Raw genomic sequence first — 26,964 nt, forward strand, 5'->3', positions numbered from 1 at the left:
GCTCCTTCCCACCTGGCTATGGATGGAGGCGCCTAGTACATCAAGTGTTCACTTAATATAGTACACTTGATGTACTATATCAAGTGTACATCTTACCATTCTGTGATCACTTCCAACATTTACATTATTCAGGACGGTAACATCATTCACAATATATCTTCTGTTAGCGAGGATGTAGTCGATTTCATTAGTTGTTAATCCATTTGGACTCTTCCATGTCCACTTTCTGTTCACCCTTTTCTTGAAAAAAAAAAAAGTGTTCATTTCTGACAATCCTTGAGATTCTGAAAATTCCACAAGTCTTTCGTCTCTTTCACCAATTCCAAAATTTCCTATAGTTCCCCTTTGTCACTGTTTTCTCTTTTTCCAACCTTAGCATTGAAGTCCCCCATAATAATAGTGTAGTGGGTTTTCTGCTCATCTAGAAGACACTCAATTTCAGTGTACATTTCTTCAACCTCTTCATCATCATGGCTCGATGTTGGTGCATAAATCATTATAACCTTTAGCTTGTACCTGTTAGAAATCTTGAGTATTAGTCTTGACACCCTTGGTGATGTACTTTTGAATTCCAAAATGTCGCTTTTTAAATGTTTATGGACCAGAAACCCAACTCCGCCTTCACTCCTTTCACTGTTTCCATTGGTGTATAGTAGATTTCCACTTGATAAACTTATAAGTGATTCATTTCTTCTTCTTGTTTCAACCAAACCGATGATATTCCAATTCACATTTTCTAATTCCTTTTCCAGCTCTAATATCTTGTCTTCACCGATGAGTGATCTTACGTGACCTTAGCATTGAAGTCCCCCATAATAGAGAACTAGCATCATGTCCTTATTACTGCTAGCAAAATTCCTGTATATCATTGAAAAAAACCCAATGAGCTGTCCCGGTATCCTGTCTTTGCTGCTCAGAGAACTCATAACTGATTGCACAATTACCGCCAGGCCTCCGGAGCCAAGTGGTCAGGAGCAGGAGTGTAATAGCACACGCTCTTTGAGTAGACCAGGGTTTAAGCCCCGACTGCTAAATATGGTCAATCAGCCAACCCGCACTGGACCAGCATGGCAGATTATGGTCCATTTTCCCTCAGCATGAATTGTTGAGGAGGCTTCCATCCTGCAGTGGGTTGATAATGGCTGCATTTTACCTTTTTTTACCTTTTTCAATATAGTACTATATAGTACCATACAGTTGATATGCTAATCTAGAATTACTGCTACCTATATGCAGCAGCTTGCATTTTTCAATGTTAAAGTTCAAATGCAATTTCACAGCCCATCTACCTAATTTTTCTAGCTATGGTCAATAACCATCCTACCGACCTCTGTCATCACCTGTAAACTTGGACATTAAACCTCATATACCTTCCTCAACATCATTAATAAACAAAACAACAACAATGGGTTCAACACAGAAACCTAGAAATACGGTAGTGTTATATCATATCTGATGAATGGCAGCACCGGAACATCATTTCAACTCTGCCATGTTTCTGTGGTGATATACGACATGCCTGCAAGTACAAAAATAAAAGAAAACATGAAAGAAACCATTGCAGTTATATTAAAATTCAGTTTGAAAGAAATTTTGATCAGATTTAGCTTTTCTTTAATTTAAAAACAGAGGAACCATTTTAAGAAAAATTACTTGAAATATTTAACCAAAGACACCACTCAACTGTCTGCAAAACAAAAAAGGAATAATACAAAAAAATTATACAACCTTAAACAAATAGCATTAGCATTAGTAGAGGCATATCATACAAGAAAGCAAGCTTATGCAGCATCAGCCAAAAAAAAAAAAAAACCCTCCCGTTTTACCTGTCCGTTCGTTCCAAATACCTGTCCAGCTCAACCTTAAATTTATATAGCCTATCAACTTCCACAACAAAGGATGGAAGTCTGTTCAACCAACCAACTACTCCCTGGCTAAAGGCAAATTTCCACGTATCTATCCTACATCTGTCTTTCCTCAAATTGAATTTATGCCCTCTCAGGTGATTATTCTGAGCAAGAGGAAGAGTCCCATCAGTATTGAGCATGCTCAAACCATTCAAGGCTTTATACACCTCAATCATATCACCTCACAGGTGTCTAGTCTCCAGACACTGTAATTTGCAAAATTTAACCCTTTCTTCATAAGAGCAACCCATTGTTCCATTCACTAATCCTGTTGCCCTTGTCTGTACTCGTTCCAACAGCTCTACATCCTTAAAATGAGGCCTTCAGACCTGTATACAGTACTCAAGGTGTGGCCTGACCATTGCCTTATACAAGGGAACAATCACCTCCTTGTCCCTGCTAGAAAAATCCTATATATCATTAACAAGACACTATGAGCTACTCTTGCAGACCGTCTGCACTGCTCAAAAAACTTCATATCTGTCTGCACAATTACCCTCAGGTCCTTTTCGTTCTCTTCCAATGTCAGTCAGTGTAGTTCCACAGAGCTGATACATCACTCTGGGGTTACTACTTTCCATATGTAGTACTTTACATTTGTCAATGTTAAACTTCATTTCTCACCTCTCAGCCCATCTGCTCAACTTTTCTAGATCCTGTTGCAGCAGCGTACTGGCATTAGTGTTCTTAACAACCCTGCCAACCTTCGTATAGTCTGCAAACTTGGACATTAAGCTTGATATACCATCATCAATATCATTTATAAATACAGAAAATAACAATGGACCCAACACTGAACCCTGAGAGACCCCACTAATAACATTAGTCCATGATGAGCAGTGTTGGTTGGTTGATATGATGTTTAATGGCACAAGGGCTGCTAAGGCCATATTGTGCCTGATTCTATTCGGTAGTGTCATTACCAGTTAAAATCTGTAAAATAATCCCGTCTGCTTTAAGAAATAAAAAAAACTCAGCTAGATTTGCATTGTCTCCAATCAGATGTGGTAACATCAAAGGTTCTTGCAAATGTGAAAGTGATTTGAAAATTTTGTTTCGATAATTATTATAATGATTGCAATTTATTAGAATATGTTTCACCGTAAGTGTAGTCTAACAAAATGTACAAATAGGCGGATTTTCTCCCTTGAGAAGATAAATATGAGTTAGATATGTATGCCCAATACGCGTCTTAGCCAGGATCACCTCCTCTTGCCTATTTGATCGCATGCTTGAGGGCCACAACTTAGGTTCCTGTTTAAATTGAAACAGTTTATTGCCGTACTGAGCCTGCCAGACTTGCAACCATTGCTCTTCACACGTTTTTTATGACTGATTTGTAGTCTGTGTATGGCACTTGGTAGTTACGAGATCTTACATTGATTGGATGTTTAGCAGCTTGATCTGAGTATTCATTTCCTTTGATGCCTACATGGCCTGGTATCCAACAGAAACTGACTGATTGGTTTACAGATTGTAACGCAATAATCTGTGATCTAATTTGCTTCAAGACGGGGTGGATTGGTTCAGATGGATTTTTCAACGATTTTATTGCGCTCAGAGAATCAGAGTAGATCATAATTCGCTTCCTGGACAGATTAGTCACGTGATCCAGAGCTATTTTAATCGCCCACAGTTCAGCAGAATAGACGCTGCATTCCTTTGGAAGGGACACAGAAGTAGAAAAGATAGAAGAAACTGCCGCTGCGCCCACTGTCGTACTTGTTTTTGAGCCAACGGTATATATTTGAAAACACCGAGAATTTTCTGCGACATGTGCAGCATGGAGTTTCCTGATGGTAAGGTCTGCTGCCTTTTTCCCCCATTGTTGGAATGAGAAGTCAAAGACCGGTGTATAATCAGACCACGGAGGGTCGTGATTGCTCATTTCCTGGAAGACATTACCCATGTCTAGTTTCCAACATTGTGATAACTGTAGCAACCTTATCCCAATAGGCTTGTTTTCGTTAGGTTTGTTTTGATAAAATGTGGTCCATTGGGGCTCAAATAAGTATGGCGAGATAGGATGAAAAGGAAGACTCCGTATTTTTGTTGCATAATTGAGGATCACCATTTTCCTCCGAAGATGGAGTGGAGGTTCGTGTGCATCTATATATAGACTCTGTACAGGGGATGTTCTGAATGCTCCTAAAGCAGTTCTTAGGGCACTGTGATGGATAGTGTCTAGCCAAATTAGTGCACTTTTCCTGGCAGAGTCATAGATTGGAGCTCCGTAATCCAAACGAGATCGAATTAATACCCGATAAAGCCGAAGCAGAGTGTATCGGTCAGCACCCCATGTCAATGAAGAGACTACTCGGAGGATATTTAATTTTTTCAAGCAAATGGTTCTCAGATATGTGATGTGTTGTAAGAAGTTTAATTTATTGTCCAGGATTAGGCCAAGAAATCTGATACTATTGGAAAGAGGTATGGTGAAATTTTTAAGATGTAGTTCAGGCTCAGGGTGGATCTTACGTTTTTTACAGAAATGAATACAGTTAGATTTTTGTGCTGATAAGCGGTAGCCATTGCGAGACAGCCACAGCTCAATTTTGTTAATTGAGATTTGAAGCTGTCTCTCAACAGAATTCATAGTTTTTCCTTGGCACGAAATCATGAGGTCATCTGCATAATGATATAATTCTACTGTGCTTGGAATATCATGGATGATATTGTTTATTCTTATTAAAAATAGCATAGGACTCAAGATAGATTCTTGAGGGACCCCCTCCTCCTGTATATGAATTCTAGAAAGAACATTTAAATGACTAACCTGAAAGGTTCTGCCCTGGAGAAAGCTCTGAATAAACAAAGGAAGCCTGCCTCATAGACCAAAGGTGTAAAGATCCCGAAACGCCATGTTGTATCAAAGGCCTTTTCTAAATCGAAACTTACCATAACGAGGTGGTCATTTCTGTTAAATGTCATTTCTGACATTTAACTTAAACCTTTCTGCTACCACTTTAATTTGTTGGAATGAAGTGTCATATGAATTTGCTGCTGAAATTTTTGCAAAGGCTTTAGCAAAAGCGTTTGTAATGTCTTTGGGGGAAGACAGTTCCTGTCCATTACAGATCAATATTGGAGAGGATGACAATGGATATTTGCCATTCAGATGTTGGATTTTCCTCCAGATTAATCTAGTATCGGTGTTTTTGGTGATAGTGGAAGCAAACTGAATCCAAGAAACTTTTTTTGGCTTTCCTTCTTATTTGTCGTGCTTTAGCATTTAGTTTCTTGTAATTTATAAGGTTAATAATAGTGGGATGCTTGCGGAAAATATTCCAAGCTTTGTTCTTTTCTTTTTTTGCTCTATTACCATTCATCATTCCACCAGTAGTTTTTGCACCTGCGTGGATGAGTCGACGACTGAGGAATAGCTTTGTCAGCTGCTGCTAGTATCCGTTTAGTAATATGGTCATCAGCTTCATCTATTGACCGGTTCAGAATGAAGTTTTTATCTAAAACTGTACTTAAGGAAAATTTTTCCCAGTTTGCCTTTGTAAATTTCCATCTTCTGCGAGTTTCTGGATAGGTGGTGGGGGTAGTTTGGAATTTACAAGTAATTGGAAGATGATCACTATTATGGGGATTATCCAATACCGCCCAATGTATACTTGGGTACAGAGCGGGGGAGCAGATAGACAGATCTATGGCTGAAGTATTTCCTGAGGGAAAATGAACATGAGTATGTGCACCGGTGTTCAGCAAAGTTAAATTTTGTTTGTCCAGTAATGTTTCTATTAGCTGCCCTCTTTTATCCATATGGAGACTTCCCCATAACGGGTGGTGTCCATTAAAGTCACCCATCAAACAAAAAGGAGGTGGTATCTGGGCAAGGAGCTCATCAAAGTCACGGCGTGTATACATTTGGTTTGGTGGAAGATAAATAGAAACAAGAGATAAAGATATTCCAATTTCTATTCTTACAGCAACAACTTCTAAATTAGTTTTTAAGGGGATTTGTCTGGATGGTTAGTAACGGATACCAAAACCGCTACGCCTCCATGGGCTGCAGTTGCTGTATTCCTGTCATGCCTGTACAAAATATATTTCTTTATTGAGGGGGTCACTTGTGGAGTTAAAAATGTTTCCTGTAAACAAATGCCTGCTGGACTGAAATCTTGGATTAGGTCATAAAGTTCATCTGTATTAGTACGTAGTCCTCGACAATTCCATTGTAAAATGCATTTCATTATTTATTTTTAGTGGTAGGATGATCCGGTTGCCTTTTAGAGGCAGTAGGCTTATTGCGATCTATTTTAATTTTATCTTTTTTAGGAAAGGTAGGCCATCCAGTGTCCATATCTTCTTCGGCATGAATTTCTAATATAGGTTCTTGTTGAGTTTTGTCATCTGTATCCATTTCTGCAGTATTAATCTGGGTTTTAGTAGAAGATTCAGCATTTGTCATCCTGGTCTCACTTTGTGACGATGCCACTAGTGGTGGGGATGGAAATTGGGTTATTACAAGTCTGGTCTCTGTTGTTTTGCTTCAAGGATGGCTGAGGAATTGAAAGCTGAGCTCTAGCCCATTCAGCAAGTGATATGTTCGGTGGAACTGAGTCATTGGTTTGTGTAGCAATTGAACGATATTTCTTTGTAACATCTGCATATGTACGTGCAGGAGTATCTTTCAGTATTTGTCGTCTCGCTTCCTGATAAGTCACTTTATTTTCAACTTTAAATTTCTGTATTTTTTTTCCAACTTTCCATAGTTTGCAATTTCTAGAATATGCAGGATGATCTTCCCTGCAGTTAGGGCAAACTGGAGATGTAGCAGTACAGTCTGTTTGAGTGTGATCCTGGGATCCACATTTTCGGCATATTGTGTTTCCTCGACATGTTGCCTGAGAGTGTCCAAACTTCTGACACTTATAACACCGTAGTGGATTTGGTATATATGGGCGGATATGGCAATTAAGATAACCAGCTTTTACAGTATTTGGTAAGTTTGGACTATTGAATGTGAGAATTACACTGCGGGTTGGAATGAGGTTGTCATCTCTACGAGTCAAAATTCTCTTAGCTTGTATGACCTTTTGGTCTTTAAGTTCTTGTACAAGCTCCTCTTCTGTTACATTCAATAGATCCCACTCAGTGATAACACCTTTGGAACTATTTAGGGTTGAGTGGGGAGATATTTTAACAGGGATACCACCAAATGTTGTCATCTTTAACAGCAATTCTGAATGTTTCAACTGCGTAGTTTCCACAAGCAAATCCCCTGACTGCAACCTTTTGACCATTTTAGGTGATCCAGCAGCATTTTCTAGAAATCTCTGTATAATAAATTGAGAGAGTTTGCTCACTGGTTGACTAGTTAAGGAATGGATAATCAGGAAAGTTGGATACTCAGGTTGATGATTATCTATTTTTAAGCGCTTATGTTGTGCACTACTTTCATCGGAGTTATACCAATCTATGGTATTTGAGCTTGAAGGCTCAAAGGCTGGATAATTTTCTTTATCCATGTCGGCTCCTTTTCGCCCTGGGGGATTAGCTTTTCCACCCAGGTTACTGGCCCCGCCACGGGGAAGCAGGAGCAGTGCCGCTTGTTGCCAAGCGTATGAGTTAGTACGGTTAGTATATACAATAAAGAAAAAGGTACTTTCCTTTTTCTGGCTCTCTTTCTATACTTTTAAAAAGTAGAGCTAATCAACAGAAAGCCTTATGAACGAAATGAAACAAGGAAAAACTCAGTCACTTTGGAAAATCGCTATAGGAATCGCAGTACTATTTAGCACAGAAAATCGCTTGGCCTCAAGAAACGCTTGGCACCCGGGGCCGATGAGCAGTGTCCATTGATTACCACTGTCTTCTCCCCCTCAACCACCCCTTTATCCATAGCTCAAATTTGCCTCCAATGCACACTGCTCCAATTTGTTCAGCAGTCTTCCATGTGCAACTGTATCAAAAGCCTTTCTAAGATCCAAATATACGATATCAAAGTTATTCCCTGCATCCAGTTCCTTTGTGACCACATCAAAGTATCCAATCAAATTGGTCAGGCAAGACTTTCCCTTAACAAAACCATGCTGTGTCTGAGCTATAACTGAAGTCTTGTCTAGATGATCCTGCAGTGATTCTTTAACCAGTGCCTCCAATTTTCCTGGAACAGAAGTTAAACTAACAGGTCTATAATACTTGTGTCACCCTTTGATATTCCTTTGTGAATTGGAGTCACATTTGCACATCTCCAGTCCATGGGTACCTCCCCTGAGTCCAAAGAAGCTCTCATAATTATGACTAAGGGTTTGCTTACTTCCTTTGTTGCCTCCTTTAATATAACTGAATAGATTCCATCCACCCCCGGGTGCCTTTTTCGTTTATCTTCAAAAATTTATTCTCCACTTTCCTCTCAGTTATTACAAAATCACCTAGCTCACTGCCAGAGTTTAACTCACCTCTGGCATTTCACTCCCTGAATAACTCCTCATGGGTGCATGTAGATGCAAAATACTCATTTAGTTTGTAAGCCACCTCAGCAGGAACATCAACAGTTGAACCACAAATATCCAGTGGACCAATTTGATTCATCCCTTTCCTTTTAGAGTTTACATAGGTAAAGAACTCTGTTTTTCTTTGCATCCTTTGCCAAGGATTGCTCATAATCTGCCTTTACCTGCCTGATCTCCTTTGTGACTTGGTTACAGACTAGCTTATATCTATCATAGGCTTCCATGTCACCTATTAATTTATATGTATCCCATGCATTTTTCTTCTCTGCCATATGTCTCATTAGTTCATCTGACATCCACTTAGTCCTAAACTTTGAACAACATTTCTTAGTTGGTATGTAAAGCCTAGTAGCTTCCAAGATAAATTTTTTGAATGCTTCCCTTTTTGAATTTGCTGTTAGTAATATCATCATCAGTTGGTCCCACCGTATAGAATTTAAATACTGTCTCACATCACAGTAGTCGCCTTTACGAAAGCAAAAACCCTTCCCTTTACCCGTGATGGTAGTTAATTCTTTGAGTAAATCCCACTGCAGCACACTGTGATCACTGCCACCTAGTGGTTCCTTTATCTGCAGATTCTTAATGCATGAAGAATCACTACTGATAATCAGATCAAGAGTATTGCTCCCTCTAGTTGCCTCCTGAACATGCTGATGTAGAAAACAATCATCTATTAAATCCACAAAAGCCTTGCTAGTGTGCGAGTGACCAACCACAAAGTCCAGTCAATATCTAGGAAATTAAAATCCCCCATTATAAGACTCTCTGATTTACTAGCCCACTATTTCCCTGTAGTTTCTTATTACACTCATCAGAGTCATTAGGCTTATAACACACTACTACTCTCAATTTGATCTCCCAATGCTTGTCACACCAAACTGACTCGACACTGCATTGTCTAGCGATGTTGACTGGCTTCACTTTCTTGGAATTTGTGTTTTTTAACTAATAGCATAACCCTCCTGACTTCCTATCCTGTCTATCCTTTCTGTACACATTATACTTCCCAAATTCGTTCTGCATTCTTATATCTGTGTGACACCACATCTCTGACATCCCAACAATATTTGCCTTTGATGATTTGAGCAACACCTCAAATTCATCAAATTTATTTACCAAACTTCTAGCATTGGTGTACACGCAAGTATACATGCACCTGTTCCTATTCTTAGCTACTGTAACACAACCCATGTGTTTACTTGTACTGCAATGACTCTCAGCACTCTCTGAAATACTCTGCATCTTGTTTTCCAGGCTGTTGCTCATTCCAATAGAAGCAATGCAAGCATCACTTTCACCTCTGCCAGTGGCTACTTGTATCCCCCCAAGCTAGCAGTTTTCCAACCCACCTAACACTGGCTTGATAGCATCAGCAAATATTCTTGAACCCTTTCTATTTAAGTGTATCCCATCCCTGTAGAAGCAGTCCTGCCTGTTAACAAGTAGAGACCAGGCTGAAAAAAATTCTACCCCTTGAGCCTTGCATAATCTTTCCAGGGTCGAAAGTATGCAAATAAATACAAGTAAACAGTTATACAAATTGTTTGCAACAAAATAAATTATACAGAAATGTTACAAAATTCCACAGATACAAAATATTACTTTATTATCATTATTAGCCATATGGTGCAAAGAAGCCTGAGGCATATGCTGCACCAGCCAAAAAAAAAAAAATTTCTCAATTGCCCTGTGTGCACGTGTGCGTGAGAGAGAGTCACAAGTAAAAACGAATCACCAAGAAAGAGAAGAATGATGATATCCAGCTCAGGACCCTGGGTGTGCCAAGCCCATACTCACCAAATGTAAGCCCATGAATACAAAAAATACCCTGGAAAATTCCACTAATATTAGACCATGAACAGAAATGCCCATAAATAACAACTCTCTGTCACACTCAACCATCCCTTTATCCATAGTAGTAACTTATCCTTAATGCCACAGTAATTGCCCTTAAGGCCACAATGTTCCAAGTGTAACATATCTAGTTTTCCTGAAGTCCAAGTAAATGTTGAAATTATTTTTTTTGCATCCAGTTCCTTTGTTACTGCATCATAGTATCCAATCAGATTAGTCAGACAAGATTGTCCCATAATAAATCCATGCTGTGACTGCAGCATAATTGCATTCCTGTCTAAGCGGCCCTGCATTACTTCCTTAACCAGTGATCCCATTATTTTCAATGTAACAAAAGTCAAGCTAATAGGTCTATCATTACCCATGTCACCTTTAGATCCCCCCTCTGTGAATTGAAGATTGTCAATTGCTTACCTTTCCTAAAAAAAGGAGGGTTGGCTGGATAGATCCCATCCAGCCAACCCACCTTTTTATATTATCATCACCAATTTCCTCTCAGTTTTCACAAAATCATTTAGCTCACTATTAAAGTTTGATAAACTTCTGGTATCCCCATTCTCTAAAGAATTCTTCATGTAGATGCAAAATATCTATTTAGTTTGTTAGCAACCTAAGCAGAATCATCAACAGTTAAACCTTCAAATGGTCCAATGCAAGCAAACCAATTCATCCTATAGTAATATATGGAAAGAAGCCTTTGCTATTTTTCTCTGCCAGGCTTCTCATAATCTACTATTAGCTTGCCTAACCTCCTTTGTGACTTAATTTCAGAGTACTTTATATCTACTATAGGCTTCTACATTACCTGATAATTTATATGCATCCCACAAATTTTTCGGTAAAAATTTACTTACAGGTGCACCCTACAAAATGGCAGTGAGGAGATGAGGAAGAAGACTATGACAGACAGATCTAACCTGCTATGGTTAGTGTTAGAGCGTTTATGCCCTCCTTGCCGCTGTTTTAAAATCGGGAACTCATTTTCCTATTTTAAAACAGCAGGAAGGGTGAGATAAACACCCTAAGAATGAAGCAGTCTGGTGGGTGCACCCGTAAGTAAATTTCAGCCCATTTTTCTTCTTTGCCACAAGCCTCATCAGTTCATCTAACATCCATTTAGGTCAAAGTCTTGAACACTGTAACTTATCAGCATGAAAAGACTAGTAACTTCTATGATTACTTTCCTGAATGCTTCCCATTTAGAATTTTCTGTTGGGTAAACATCATCAGTTATCCACACTGCTCAGGACTTAAAATCTCCAACACCACTATAGTTGCCCTTATGATTTCATCTTTCCATCACAACTACTTCTGGGTGAATACAAATCTTTTTTGAAGCCATGTCAAAGTGTAACGCTGTGTCAGTTATTAGGGTGTTTTTGGTTATTGTATGAGAAATATTTGGCTCTGAATTTGATTCAACTCTCCGACATCACTATAGAAGGCAAAAGTCCTTCCCTTTAACCTTGAGGGTAGTTATGTGTACATAAATCCCACATCAGTACACTGTGATTACTGACACCCAATGGATCTTATACCTGCAGATCCGAAGATCCTTAATGCATAAATCACATTCAGACTTAAACAAATCCCCAAAATAAATGGCTTCATTTAGAGTGATTTTCACAGGAGTATCTATATACACACTTCATTTACTGCATGCCGTAGGTGCAGAAACAGGATGTCTTTCTATCAAAGATCATGGGATTCATATAAATTATCTGTAATCAAGTCACAAAGGAGGTTAGGCAGGCGAAAGCAGATGAGAAATCTTTGGCAAAGGATGCTAAGAAAAACAACAAGGACTTCTTTACTTATATAAACTCCAAAAGGAACGGGATGAATCAGATTGGTCCACTTGATATCGTTGGTGCAACTGTTGATGATCCTGCTCAGATAGCAAACAAACTGAATGAGTATTTTGCATCTACATTCACACAAGGAGTAATTAAGGATTGAAAATGCCAAAAGGTTATCAAATTGTAGCAGGGTGCATAATGATTTTGTAATAACTGAGAGCAAAGTGGAGGAGAAATTGTTGAAGTTAAACATAAGAAAGGCACCTGGGGTGGATGGGATCTATCCAGTTATATTCTATCCAGGAGGTGGCAAAGAAAGTAAGCAAACACTTGGCCATAATTATGAGAGCATCCTTGGACTCAGGGGAGGTCCCCATGGACTGAGATGTGCAAATGCATCCCCAATTCACAAAGAGGGATCGAAGGGTGACGAGTAATTACAGACCAGTTAGTTTCACTTCTGAATAGAAGTTAAATTCTATTCAGAATTTAACTTCTAAATAATAGTGTCACTGGTTAAAGATGTATTGCAGGATCATCTAGACAAGACTGCAGAATTAATTCAGATACAGCATGGGTCTGTTAAGGGAAAGTCTTGTCTGACAAATCTGATTGGATATTATGATGTGGTTACAAAGCAACTGGATGAAAAAAATAATTTTGATATCATATACTTGGATTTCAGGAAAGCTTCTGACACTGTTGGGCATGGAAGACTACTGTGCAAATTGCAGCAGAATGATATTAAGGGAAAGTTGCTACAATGGATAAAAGGATGGTTGAGTGGGAGAAGACAGAGTGGTAATAATGGACACTGCTCTTCATGGACTAATGTTATTAGAGGAGTCCCACAGGGTTCGGTGTTAGATCCACTGTTGTTTTTGTATATTTTTCAATTATATCGATGACAGTATATCCGGCTTAGTGTCGAATGGCAGCGTGCTACTGCAACAGGATCTAGAAAATTTGGGAAGATATGCTGTGAAGTGTCAACTGAAGTTTAACATTAACAAATGCAAAGCACTGCATATGGGTAGAAGTAACCCCAGAGGAACGTACCAACTATGTGGTACTACACTTAGGGTGGTAGAAAATGAAAGAGACCTGGGAGTAATTCTCCAGTCAAATATGAAGTTTTCTGAGCAATGCAGACAGGCTGCCAGAGCAGATCATGAGGTTTTGTCAATGATATACAAGAATTTTGCTAACAGGGAAAAGGAGGTGATTGTCCCTCTGTATAAGGCAATCATCAGGCCAAGCCTTGAGAACTGTGAACAGGTCTGGTGGCCTCATTTTAGGAAGGATGTAGATTTGCTTGAGCATGTACAGAAGGGCAACAAGATTGGCGAGGGGAATGAAGGGATCCTCTTACTAAGAGAGGCTTAAGCCGCTGGCGACTAGGCACCTGCGAGGTGATCTGATTGAGATGTATAAGGCCTTAAATCGGTTGAGCACGCTGAATTCTGATGGAATTCTTCCACTTGTTCAGATTACAAACCTAAGGGGGCTGTAGAAAGACAGCTGTAGAATAGATGTGCGGAAATTTGCCTTTAGACAGGGGGTGGTTAATTGCTGGAACTGGACAAACATTTAGAGGAATGGTTGTGTGATTTTTTTTTTTTTTTTTTTGGCTGATGCTACATAAGCTCATACACTTGCTTTCTTGCATCACATGCCACAATTACTATTACTTCCATAGTGACAACAGTGATTACTGTCCAAAAAACCAATGGAACAAATGAAATAGTTACAAAGAAACATTTTGGCTACCGAAAGGGTACCTAAGTGTTTTATAAAAAGTTTATAAGGCGATATCGAGTGGGCGCTGCAGTTTATGCCAATTTTGACACAAAATAAAAAACTTATTTGGTCTCAGTCCCAATGAGACTGCTGGCGGGTTTTAATTCTACTGCTCGCATGTTAGTAGCGAAAACTCCAATTATTCGACATAATCGTTCCATTATAAATATCTAATCATCTCAATAACGAATGATAAAGTCTAAACATATAAATGCCTACTACCCAACATAATAAAACTCCAGATTATGACTACACCTTGTCACCGCGTTGGGGGAAAGGCCAAATTCGGGAGGGATTCAGGCAAAAGAAATGAGTTTTTTAAATAGACTTTCATTTTTGTCTAGAGAAAAAAAGGTTAGGTTAGTTCACGCCAGTAATTCGGGACGGATTCAAGCAAAAGAAGACACTTCCTCCGTAACCATAATCTGGAGTAATAAATATAAAATCTTCCAACTCACCACTGGGCCATTCCGATTACCTTTTACACTTGATAAATTCTCATAAAATTTGACAAGTTGGGTTGAAAACGAGGATCACAATAGTACATTTACATAAGAGAAAAGACTTGCTGCTCGGAAATATCACGCACCTATTATTTTTAAATATCGTCTTTTAAAACTGTCGGTATAATATTAAGTAAATACATAAAAAAAAAAAAAAAAAAATATCCAACACAAAACTCCATAAGCACTGCCAAAACAGAAGTTCCACGAAATATCACGCACCTATTATTTTTAAATATCGTATTTGAAAACTCTATCGGTATAATTTTAAGTAAATACATAAAAAAAAATAAAAACAATATCTAACACAAAACTCCATAAGCACTGCCAAAACAGAAGTTCGACGAAAATGGCGTTATACTCCAATTGTTGATTAGTTACCAAGTTTCGCCGCAAACGACACTCACTCAGAAAATAACTAAAACTAGTCGACGATGAAACTAAATTTTATAACTACTTTGTGGAAATGGTGAAAATATTAAAAAAAAAAATACAATACAGTACCGCAGAATTATGGACACACACTTTATAATTTTAAATATATATATATATATAATTTTTTTTCATTTTTAACAGCTGAATTACGTGTTTGGCTTCTGTTTAAAAGAAAAATCATTAAAGACAGAATAGAATAGAATAGAATCTTTAGCATTAGCATTAGCATTAGTAGAGGCATATGATCCAAGAAAGCAAGCTTATTCAGCATCAGCCAAAAAAAAAAAAAAAAACACACACCACTCCCATTTCACCCCTCCGTTCGTTCGAAATACCTGTCCAGTTGAGCCATAAATTTGTTTAGGCTATCAACTTCAACAACAAATGATGGAAGGCGGTTCACCAACCAACCAACCACCCGCTGGCCAAAGGAAAATTTCCGTACATCTATCCGACATCCATCCTTCCTCAATTTGAATTTATGCCCTCTGAGGTGATTATTCTGAGCAAGATGAAGAATCCCATTGGAATTGAGCATGCTCAAACCATTCAAAGCCTTATACACCTCTATCAGATCACCTCGCCGGTGCCTAGTCTCTACACTCTGTAATTTGCAAAACTTAAGCCTTTCTTCGTAAGAGCAACCCTTTGTTCCATTCACTAATCTTGTTGCCCTCCTCTGTACCCGTTCCAGCAGCTCTACATCCTTCTTGAAATGAGGCCTCCAGACCTGTATACAGTACTCTAGGTGTGGCCTGACCATTGCCTTCTACAATGGAATAATCACCTCCTTATCCCTGCTAGAAAAATACCTGTATATCATTGACAATAATTCATGATCTACTCTTGCAGCTCGTCTGCACTGCTCAGAGAACTTCATATCTGCCTGCACAATTACCCCCAGGTCCTTTTCATTCTCCATCACCGTCAGTGTAGTACCGCAGAGTTGATACGTTGCTCTGGGGTTACTGTTTCCCATATGTAGTACTTTACATTTGTCAATGTTAAACTTCATTTGCCACCTCTCAGCCCACCTGTTCAACCTTCACAGATCCTGTTGCAGCAGCATAGCGTCAGTAGTGTCCTTAACAACCCTGCCAACCTTTGTATCATCTGCAAACTTTGTCATTAAACTTGATATCCCATCATCAATATCATTCATAAACACCGAAAACAACAACGGACCCAACACTGAACCCTGAGGAACTCCACTAATAACATTAGTCCACGTTGAGCAGTGTCCATTGATTACCACTCTCTGTCTTCTGCCACTCAACCATCCTCTTATCCATAGCAGCAATTTGCCTCCAATGCCACACTGCTCCATTTTGTGCAGCAGTCTTCCATCTGCAACAGTATCAAAAGCCTTTCTAAGATCCAAATATATAATATCAAAGTTATTCCCTGCATCCAGTTCTTTTGTGACTACATCATAGTATCCAATCAAATTGGTCAGGCAAGACCTGCCCTTAAAAAAACCATGCTGCGTCTGAGCTATAACTGAATTCTTGTCTAGATGATCCTGCAGTGCTTCTTTAACCAGTGCCTCCATTAATTTACCTGGAACAGAAGTTAAACTAACAGGTCTATAATTACTTGTGTCAGCCTTTGATCCTCCTTTGTGAATTGGGGTTACATTTGCACATCTCCAGTTTATAGGTACCTCCCCTGAGTCCAAAGAAGCTCTCATAATTATGGTTAGGGGTTTGCTTATTTCCTTTGCTGCCTCCTTTAATATAACTGGATAGATCCCATCCACCCCAGGTGCCTTTTTTATGTTTATCCTCAACAATCTCTCCTCCACTTTCCTCTAAGTTATTACAAAATCATCCAGCTCACTGCCAATTTTTACTTTACCTGCATCATTCTCCTTCTTGAATAACTCCTCATGCGTGAATGTAGATGCAAAATACTTGTTTAGATTGTTAGCCTCCTCAGCAGGATCCTCAACTGTTGAACCATCAATATCCAGTGGACCAATTTGATTCATCCCTTTCCTTCTTGAGTTTAAATATGTAAAGGACTCTTTTCTGCTTTTCTTTGCATCCTTTGCCAAGGATTTTTCGTAGTCTGCTCTTTGCCTGCCTAATCTCCTCTGTGACTTGGTTACAGACCAACTTATATCTATCATAGGCTTCCATGTCACCCATTAATTTGTATGTATCCCATGCATTTTTCTTCTCTGCCACATGTCTCATTAGTTCATCTGACAACCATTTAGGCCTAAACCTTGAACAATATTTCTTAGTTGGTATGTAAAGCCTGGTAGCCTCCAAGATTAGTTCCTTGAATGCTTCCCATTTTGAGTTTGCTGTTGGTAACATCATCAGTTGGTCCCACTGTATAGAATTTAAATACTGTCTCAGACCATCATAGTCGCCTTTACGAAAACAAAAACCCTTCCCTTTACCTCTGATGGTAGTTACCTCCTTGAATAAATCCCACTTCAACACACTGTGATCACTGCCACCTAGTGGTTCATTTATCTGCAGATTCTTAATGCATGAAGAATCACTACTAATAACCAGATCAAGAGTATTGCTCCCTTTTGTTGCCTCACGAACATGCTGATGTAGAAAACAATCATCCAATAAATCCACAAAAGCCTTGCTAGTGTGTGAGTGACCAACCCACAAATTCCAGTCAATCTCTGGGAAATTAAAATCCCCCATTATAAGACTCTCTGATTTACTGGCCAACTCTATTTCCCTGTACAGGGAAATAGAGTGGGCCAGTAAACCAGCCTGTACAGTTTCTTATTATACTCATCAGAGTCATTAGGCCTATAGCACACTCCTACTCTCAATTTTGATTTTCCTATGCTTATATCACACCAAACTGACTTGACACTGCCCTGTCCATCAATGTCGATTGGCTTCACTTCCATGGACTTTATGTGTTTCTTAATTAATAGCATAACCCCTCCTCCCCTCCTGTCCTGTCTATCCTTTCTATACACATTGTATTCCCCAAATTCCAGTTCCGCATTACTTATATCTGTGTGACACCACGTCTCTGATATCCCAACAATATCTGCCTTTGATGTTTTGAGCAATACCTCAAATTCATCAAGTTTATTTACCAAAACTCCTAGCATTGGTGTACACGCAGGTATACATGCACCTGTTTCTATTCTTAGCTACCCTAACACAACCCATGTGTTTAATTGTACCGCAATGACTCCCAGCAGTCTCTGAAATATCCTGAATCTTGTTTTTCAGGCTTCTGCTCATTTCAATAGAAGCAGTGCAAGAATCACTTCCACCTCTGCCAGTGGCTAACGTTAATGTATTACTCCTTGTATCCCCCCCCCCAACTAGCAGTTTCCCGAACCACCTAACACTGCCTCGCCAGCATCAGCAAAAATTCTTGCACCCTTTCTATTTAAGTGTATCCCATCCCTGTAGAAGCAATCTCTCCTGTTAACAAGTACAGTCCAGGCTGAAAAAAATTCTACCCCTTGAGCTTTGCACAATCCCTCCAGGGCCGAATTGATCGACAGGGCTGTCATCATATACTCCTTCCTATCGTGTGTGGGCAGAATTGCAGACACTTTCAAATTCAACCCTAATTCACGGTTTTTTTTCAACAGTGACCTGTACTTGTTAAGTAATTCCGCTGGTCTCCTACTCTTAATATCATTAGTGCCAACGTGTCCAACTATATCACCTTTTGTGCCCTTAAAAGATGATATCCGCTCTACAACGTCATCAATCTTTGCCCCTGGCAGACATACCCTGGTCCTATTCCACCTATCCTTTTTACAAAGCATGTTCCCCGTTTCCCTGACAATAGAGTCACCAACAACCACTAGTTCCTGTGGGACCAGCGCATTCTGCCCAGGGGGCTGCCTCTGTGTTGCCTGATGACCAAGTGCAAGCTCTGGCGTTGATGTGGGCAGCTGAGAGCTTGATGGGCCCCTCAATTTATTTCCTTCGAGGGCATCCACCCTGTCCTTCAAGCTCTCATAATGGCCCATAACAACGTTGAGTTGTCGCCTGATTTCCTTGCACTCCTTACATCGTGCACACACAAAGACATCCCCCTTGGCAGTATCATGTCCTGTACCCGACTGCTCCACAAACATCAAGCAAACAGTGCATTTTAAAAGACTGTGATTCAGAGGGCAACTGCCCCCCTCAGTTCTCCCCTGAGCCACAGCACTCCCATTAGCTTGAGCCTTTTGCTTTGCTGCTCTGATCAGAGTCATGATTCCGATTTAATTCAATAAAATTTCAAAACAAAAATTAAATCCTTAAGTTATATCCCAAAACAGTTATGTTATATTTTTTTTTTCGGTATCTAGTGTTTTCTACGAGTTCCCTTTATACAACTTCCGTATCACGTGTACCACTATAGTTATGTATTAATTTTTTGTTACGATTAAGTCGCTATATATATATATAGAGTTAAAAATACAATTTAATTGACAATAAAGTTTATCAAGATTAATAGATTTACTGAAATTGTAGTATAAGATATATACAATTAAACCAATCACCGCATGGTGATTGATTAATTGTTGAAGGGTTTTAGATGCATTTAACTCCAAAGGCTGACCTGTGGTGAGTATCGGCTTGGCACATCCAGAGTCCTGAGCATCCTTCTCATATCATTATTCTTCTCTTTCCTGGTGACTCCCTTCTACTTCTGACTGAATGTTGAAAACTATGGATGATGATAATAATAATAATAATAATAATAATAATAATAATATTAATAATAATAACATACACCTTCGGGGTCATAGATTGGACTAACACCGAGCTAGAAAATATCATGAGAAAGACAAGGACAATGATGACCAAGAGCTGCAACACCATCCCAAGCCATCAGCGGAGAGACTAACAACAGCAAGGAAAGAGGGAGAAAGGGGCCTGATAGAGCAACAGAAAACAACGATAGTTAACCTGAAGGATTACTTCGAGAACAACACAGCACCACTCCACCAGGCCATAAGGAATATAGAAAGTGGTAACAAGAAACGAAGTCAGAAAGATGAGCAAAGAAGACACTCCATGACAGACACTACAATGACCTCCATCATGGTCACATTGATATCATTGATTCCAATGCATGACTCACGAGCGGGACGTTCTTCCCAGAGACTGAAGGATTCATGATGGCCAATCAAAACTAGGTAATCAACACCAGAAACTATAGAAAATACATCGCAAAGGACCCCGGAATATCAGATGACACATGTCGATGATGCCACTGTCGATGACTTTGCCTCAGAAACGATCCAACATATCACCGCGGGGTGCAAGGTGATCATGCAGACTGACTACACTCATATAAACGACCAGGTAGCCAGGATAATACAACACAAGCTAGCGAGGAAATACCAGTTGACCAAAGAAAGTGTACCGTATTACAAGTAAGTACCGTATTACAATACTTGAAAGGCACTTCAGAATACAGGGAGGCCTATTAAAAGTCATCGTTTCCATTCTCAAACAAAGGCATTTGAGAGTAGAACATAGAACCTTCCAATCGAACCACGTCGTCTACAGAGGAGTCCCCCAAGGTGGCGTCCTTTCCGCACTATTTTTTGCTGCCGCTTTGGACCCCTTCCTCTCTACGCATCCTGACTGCAGCTCTTACGCAGATGATATAAAACTCTTCATCTCGTCAAAACACAGTGACAAATCTGAAGCAATCAACGCCCATGCCACTGCCCTAATAGAAGAACTTGTCCATTATCTTGAGAATATTGGCCTATCCATAAATCCGACCAAGTCAGCACAAATGTCTTTCACCAACCTGAAGAAGAAGATGAACATAAACATCTACATAAATGGTATTAGAGTGCAAAAGGTTTCTCATCACACTGATCTAGGGCTCACCTGGGATGAAGGCCTGTCCTTCCAACAGCACTTTGCCAACACTAAAGCAAAAACTCTGTCAGCAATGTGGGCGATAAGACAGGAACTTACTGGAGTAAACAACCAAAAACTTGCCACTCACTACATACAAACATGTCTTGTTCCGATTCCCATGTATGCCTCGACGATCTGGTCCTCTGCTTCCCTCACTAACATCAAAAAATTCATGGGTATCGAGTACTGGATTTTAAGGTGGTTGAACCGTGTTAATGGCCTCCCTTTCACCATCTCGAGATCAATCATGTATGCTAACCTCGGTTGCACCCCTTGGAATCAGTTGCTGATTACAGGAAATCTGCGTAATCTCTGTCAACTCCTCACCGATCGCTTTGACGCTCCAAATGTCTATAATCTTGTTGCAGGTCCTAGGCTTTCCCGCGTCCTTTGCAATAGTTCATGGATTCCCCTAAGAAGCTTATTACAGAATTTAACTATGCTTAGAAGATGTTTTCCGTCTAACATCCTCCAAACGTACAACACCCTGAAGATTAATCCCCACAAGTTCTGTGATGAGAAAGCGTACAGATCTGAGAAGATACAGGACATGTACCACCACATACAACTGTAGAAGTTTCCTGATTATCTCCTTCAGGATGGAATCTCCCATGAACTCTACTTTGCTGAAGAATTAATTTGTTTTAAATCATTATGTGTTTTGTATGTATATGTATTGGCTGTATGTGCACACATTAGGACGCGTATGTGTTTATATGTCTCTACCTTTTGCTCGTGTCACTGTATATATTTTTATCCGCTATATTTGCTCACTTTAGATGTTTGTTGGATAAAGAAACTAATGTTCATAATATTATATAGAAACTGTTTCTATAAAATAGAAATAATAATAATATGTGTAATTTATGTACGTTCTATGTTTGCTGTCTAAGTCAAAATGTACAAATGTATATAGGCACCCTCCTAGCTGAAGGCTGTTCAGGGGTGAAGCATATGGAATAAATTGAATAATAAATAAATAAATAAGTACGAACCCCAGGCAATACTAGAGACCCGAATCCACAAGCTAAACTAGGACCGCGCTATAATAACGGATAAGACCATCCCGCACAAAAGACCGGATATAACCCTTGTGGACAAGATGGAAAAGGCTACCTACCTGATTGACATAGCAGTGCCCAACACTAGCAATATCCAAAAAACCCATGAGAAAAAAAATTAGGAAGTACACGAACCTGAGACATGAGGTCAAGGAGATGTGGCATATGCAAGAAGTAACGACCATCCAGATAATCGTTTCAGCCATCGGTATGGTGCCAAAGACTCTAAATAGCAGCCTAACAGCAATAGGTCTCCGAGAGGAAACCTACAAGGAACTCCAGAAAATCGTAATCCTGAACACATGTAGGACAGTCAGAGAGTTCCTCGACCAACAGTAACACCAGACATTACAACTACCCTATATACTTGGTAGAAGTACCCGTCACGGAGTGGAATCCCCCAATCAGAATAAAGAAAGAAGAAGAAGAAAGAAGACCAAGGAAGTCCAAGAAATGAGAGGGTGCAGATTCGGCAAGAAGTAAAACACATTCTCGCGAACTCCTGGAATAGATAACGTCCACAAGTATTGGTACAAGAAGCTCACTTGCACACACAAGCACCTGGCAGAGCAGTTCACCTGAATGATAAGGCACCCAGGTATATGGATGACATCAAATTCTATGCGGGAAGCGAGAAGCAGCTTCAGCAACTACTCCAGATCACCGAAGGTTTCAGCAATGACATTAGGATGGAATTTGGTCTAGACAAATTTAAGACCCAGGGATTGCGCGAGGGAAAATTAGCCAACCGAAACTACCAGCTGCAGAGTGGTAAAAAGATCGGTTGACTAATCGGCTGAGGGAGAGGCCTACAAATACTTCCGGATGATGCAGGCTCAGCAGTTACAGCACAAGGAAATTAAGGCCTGCCTGACCTAAAAATACCATTAGAGACTCAGAAGCCTGCTGAAAGCAAAGATGAAGGGATGGAGGGAACATAGTTAAAACCATAAACACCTATGCAGTTCCAGTGCTAATATACTCCTTCGGAGTCATAGATTGTACTCATACCGAGCTGGAGGATATCATGAGAAAGACAAGGACAATGATAGCCAATACCACCGGAAATCTGCGTGGAGACACTGACAATCCCGGGAAGAAGGAGGGAGGGAGCCTAATAGTCTTCATTGAGCAACGGAAGACAGCGATAGTTAACCTGAAGGATTACTTCCGGAAACACAGCAGAACTCCACCAGGCCATAAGAAAAATAGACAAGCGGTACACCCCACTCAACCTAAGCGAGGAGTCCCCCTCCCAACCAGGAGGTACAAACGAAGCTAGAAAGATGGGCAGAGAAGACATTCCAGGGCAGACATTACAATGATCTCCATCAAGATCACGTAGATAAAATTTCTTCCAATGCATGGCTCACGAGCGGGACGCTCTTCCCCGAGACTGAAGGATTCATACTCGCCATCCAAGAGCAGGTAATCAACACCAGAAACAATAGAAAATACCTCGCCAAAGAGCCCCGAGTGTCTGATGTCACAACATATCAACAATGCCACCAGGCCTCAGAAACGATCCAACACATCACCCTGGGGTGCAGGGTGATCACCCAGACTGAGTACATTCATAAACACGATCAGGTAGCCAGGATAATACTTCAGAAGCTAGCAAGGAAATATCAGTTGATCGAAGAAAGTGCACTGTACTACAAGTACGAACCGCAGGCAGTACTAGATTCCCCAACCCACAAGCTGTATTAGGACTGTGCCATTATAACTGATAGGACAATCCCGCAGAAAAGGCAGGACATAATCCTTGTGAACAAGAAGGAAAAATCTACTTATCTGGTTGATATAGCCGTAACTTCAGAAAACCAAGGGGAAAAAAATCAGGAAGTACAGTTCACGAACCTAAGGTAGGAGATCAAAAAGATGTGTCATATGCAACAAGTAACGACCATCCCGATCATCGTGTCAACAACAGGTATGGTGCAAAAGACACTATATAGCACCCTGGCGGCAATGGGTCTCCAGCAAACACCTACAAGGAACTCCAGAAAGTCGCAATCCTGAACACCAGTAGAATAGTCAGAGAGTTCCTCGACCAACAGTAACACCAGACATAACAACAACCACCCTATGTACTTGGTAGCAATACCAGTCACGAGGTCGAACCCCCAATAAGGGAAAAATAATATAAGAGCAATACTACTAATAATAATAATCCTCAAGAGAGACAGCATCCACAAAAATTCAGATTATTACATTAGGGCCAGCCGTAATTTTAATTCCTTACATATACCCGTGTGTGTATTCTTCCTGTAAATTGAGTGTGTTCTCTGGTAGATTTGCCTGTTTTGCAGGACGTAAAACACCCAGTTCCTGGGAGTAAAACCTGGTTATGTACGCCTGATCGACTAACTCAGCCACGGAGTGAAAAAAGCCCATTAAAGTTCCTCGCGTCAGGATTCGAACCCGGCCTTTTCCACCCGGTCTGCGGAGGGGGGTGATGATACCATTGCGTTACAGGCGCAGAATAGACAGCAACCACAAGACAAAAAAAAAAAAAAAACAGAGAATAGGAGAATACTAGGCACTCTGAAGCAGAACCTCCTCGCACTCAGCAAGAGAATACACCGATACAAAGAGAGCTCCCAAAGGAAATTAAATAACCGAATCTTCGATGAGCACGAAACAGCCTTCTACACTAGTCTCGGAAAAGAAGGAACGAAGCATCCCGAGTAGAAGCCGATCGAGTAGTTCTGGGGAAACATATAGAGTAGGAAAGTAAGGCAGAACGGCCAAGCCCCCTGCATAGAAATTGAAAGGAAGAAAACCAAGGACGTACACCATATCAGATAGTGGTAGATTCGAGAGCAAGTAGAAAAATTGATCAGCAACTCCCACAACTGGCGAACTCTAGGAAAATATAACCTCCACAACTACTAGCACAAGAAGCTCACCTGCAAATAGAAGCATCTAGCAGTGCCGTTCACTCAAATCATAAGGAACCCAGAGACAACCCCATAGTTTCTCACTGAAGGAATCACATATCTGAACTTAAAGACGAATATACAAGAAATCCTGCGAAATAAAGGCCATACATCTACCTCGCAACGATGTAGAAGATCGTGACCAACTCAATAATCAAGGTGATATCAGACAACTTCGACAGGTAGGAAATAATGCCCGAACAGCAGAAAGAATGCAAGCGGATGAACAAAGCATGTTCTACCTCATCAGGAAGAATATCGGGTATGTCGTATGTGTTACTAATCTGCGATCCATCTTCCCCACTGCTGGCATCATTCCTCCGCTTCTTATATAACTCTTTCCAGTAGCCTTCTGCTATTTGAATTATCCTTCTCTGCTATTCATAAATACACCATCGCTGTTCTTCAGTTTCAGTATGATTTGTCTTTCTCTATTGCTGCTCATGACTGCTGATTTAAATCCTTTTTTTCTCTTAATGCTTGTTCTAATTTTCTTGTGTTAAATTTTCTTATGTCCTCTCTGAGTCTCTTTCTAATGGCTTTGCATAACTCAGTATACTCAATTTTCTCCCTGTCAGTGTTTATCTTGCTCATCATTTGTCGCCTTCAGTTCATCATAACAAGTGTTTCTTGACTGATTTTTTTTTCTTTGGATTCCTTTTTACCTATAGGTTTCTTCGGCTTTATCACTTTCAGTAAGTTGTAATATTCCTCGTCGATATCTTGGTCCTGAGCAGTCTGCAGAAGCTCAAACTTGTTCTTAAGTTCCAGTACGTGGTGCTTTTTCTCCTCTTTGTTATCTCAAAGACCTTTAGCATTAGCATTAGTAGAGGCATTTGATGCAAGAAAGCAAGCTTATGCAGCATCAGCCAAAAAAAAAAAAAAAAAAAAACCACTTCCACTTCACCCCTCTGTTCGTTCAAAATACCTGTCCAGTTGAGCCTTAAACTTATTTAGGCTATCAACCTCCACCACAAGGGATGGAAGTCTGTTCCACCAACCAACCACCCGCTGGATAAAGGCAAATTTCCGCACGTCTATCCTACATCTGTCTTTCCTCAATTTGAATTTATGCCCTCTCAGGTGATTTTTCTGAGCTAGAGGAAGAATCCCATCAGCATTCAGCATGCTTAAACCATTCAAGGCTTTATACACCTCTATCAGATCACCTCGCTGGTGCCTAGTCTCCAGACACTGTAATTTGCAAAACTTAAGCCTTTCTTCGTAAGAGCACCCCTTTGTTCCATTCACTAATCTTGTTGCCCTTCTCCGTACTCGTTCCAGCAGCTCTACGTCCTTCTTGAAATGAGGCCTCCAGACCTGTATACAGTACTCTAGGTGTGGCCTGACCATTGCCTTATACAATGGAATAATCACCTCCTTATCCCTGCTGGAATAATTCCTGTATATCATTGACAATACTCCATGAGCTACTCTTGCAGCCCGTCTGCACTGCTCAGAGAACTTCATATCTGCCTGCACAACCACCCCCAAGTCCCTTTCATTCTCTACCACTGTCAGTGTAGTACCACAGAGTTGATACGTTGCTCTGGGGTTGCTGTTTCCCATGTGTAGTGCTTTACATTTGTCAATGTTAAACTTCATTTGCCACCTCTCAGCCCATCTGCTCAACCTTTACAGATCCTGTTTCAGCAGCATAGTGTCAGTAGTGTCCTTGACAACCCTGCCAACCTTTGTATCATCTGCAAACTTGGACATTAAGCTTGATATACCATCATCAATATCATTTATAAATACAGAAAACAATAATGGACCCAACACTGAGCCCTGAGGGACTCCACTAATAACATTAGTCCACGATGAGCAGTGTCCATTGATTACCACTCTCTGTCTTCTCCCCCTCAACCACCCCTTTATCCATAGCAGCAATTTGCCTCCAATGTCACACTGCTCCAATTTGTGTAGCAGTCTTCCATATATTATTTACTCGGTCAGTTTTTCCTTTCTTTTCTTACATCCATATCAAGTGTGCATCTTACCATTCTGTGTTCACTTCCAACATTTACCTTGTTCAGGACAGTAATTCATTAGTTGTTAATCCATTTGGGTCTCTTTCGTGTACACTTTCTGTACACCCTTTTCTTGAAAAAAGTGTTCATTACTGACATTCCTCTAGGTTCTGCAAATGCCACAAGTCTTTCATCTCTTTAATTTCTCTCACCAATTCCAAAATTTACTGTAGTTCCCATTTCTGCGCTGTTTTGTCTCATTCCAACCTCAGCATTGAAGTGCCCATAATGATAGCATAGTGAGTTTTCTGTTCATGTAGAAGACTCTCAATTTCGGTGTACAT

General features: G+C 40.1%; 1 protein-coding gene across 4 annotated transcripts in view; it reads right to left on the reverse strand.

The window, feature by feature from the left end:
- LOC150076627 (uncharacterized) overlaps positions 1-14,439 on the reverse strand; it is a 404,400-nt gene extending 389,961 nt beyond the window's left edge. For all 4 annotated transcript variants that reach the window (XM_090386197.1, XM_090386196.1, XM_090386195.1 and 1 more), the window contains exon 1: positions 14,286-14,439. In XM_090386197.1, coding sequence (XP_090242323.1) covers positions 14,286-14,296 — 11 coding nt within the window. In that variant the 5' untranslated portion in view covers positions 14,297-14,439. The remainder of the gene's footprint in view (positions 1-14,285) is intronic.
- Between the last annotated feature and the right edge of the window lie 12,525 nt (positions 14,440-26,964).

The sequence above is a fragment of the Mastigoproctus giganteus genome, chromosome 12 (assembly GCF_048544385.1).
Source record: "Mastigoproctus giganteus isolate SK-2022 chromosome 12, ASM4854438v1, whole genome shotgun sequence".
Lineage (NCBI taxonomy): Eukaryota > Metazoa > Arthropoda > Arachnida > Uropygi > Thelyphonidae > Mastigoproctus > Mastigoproctus giganteus.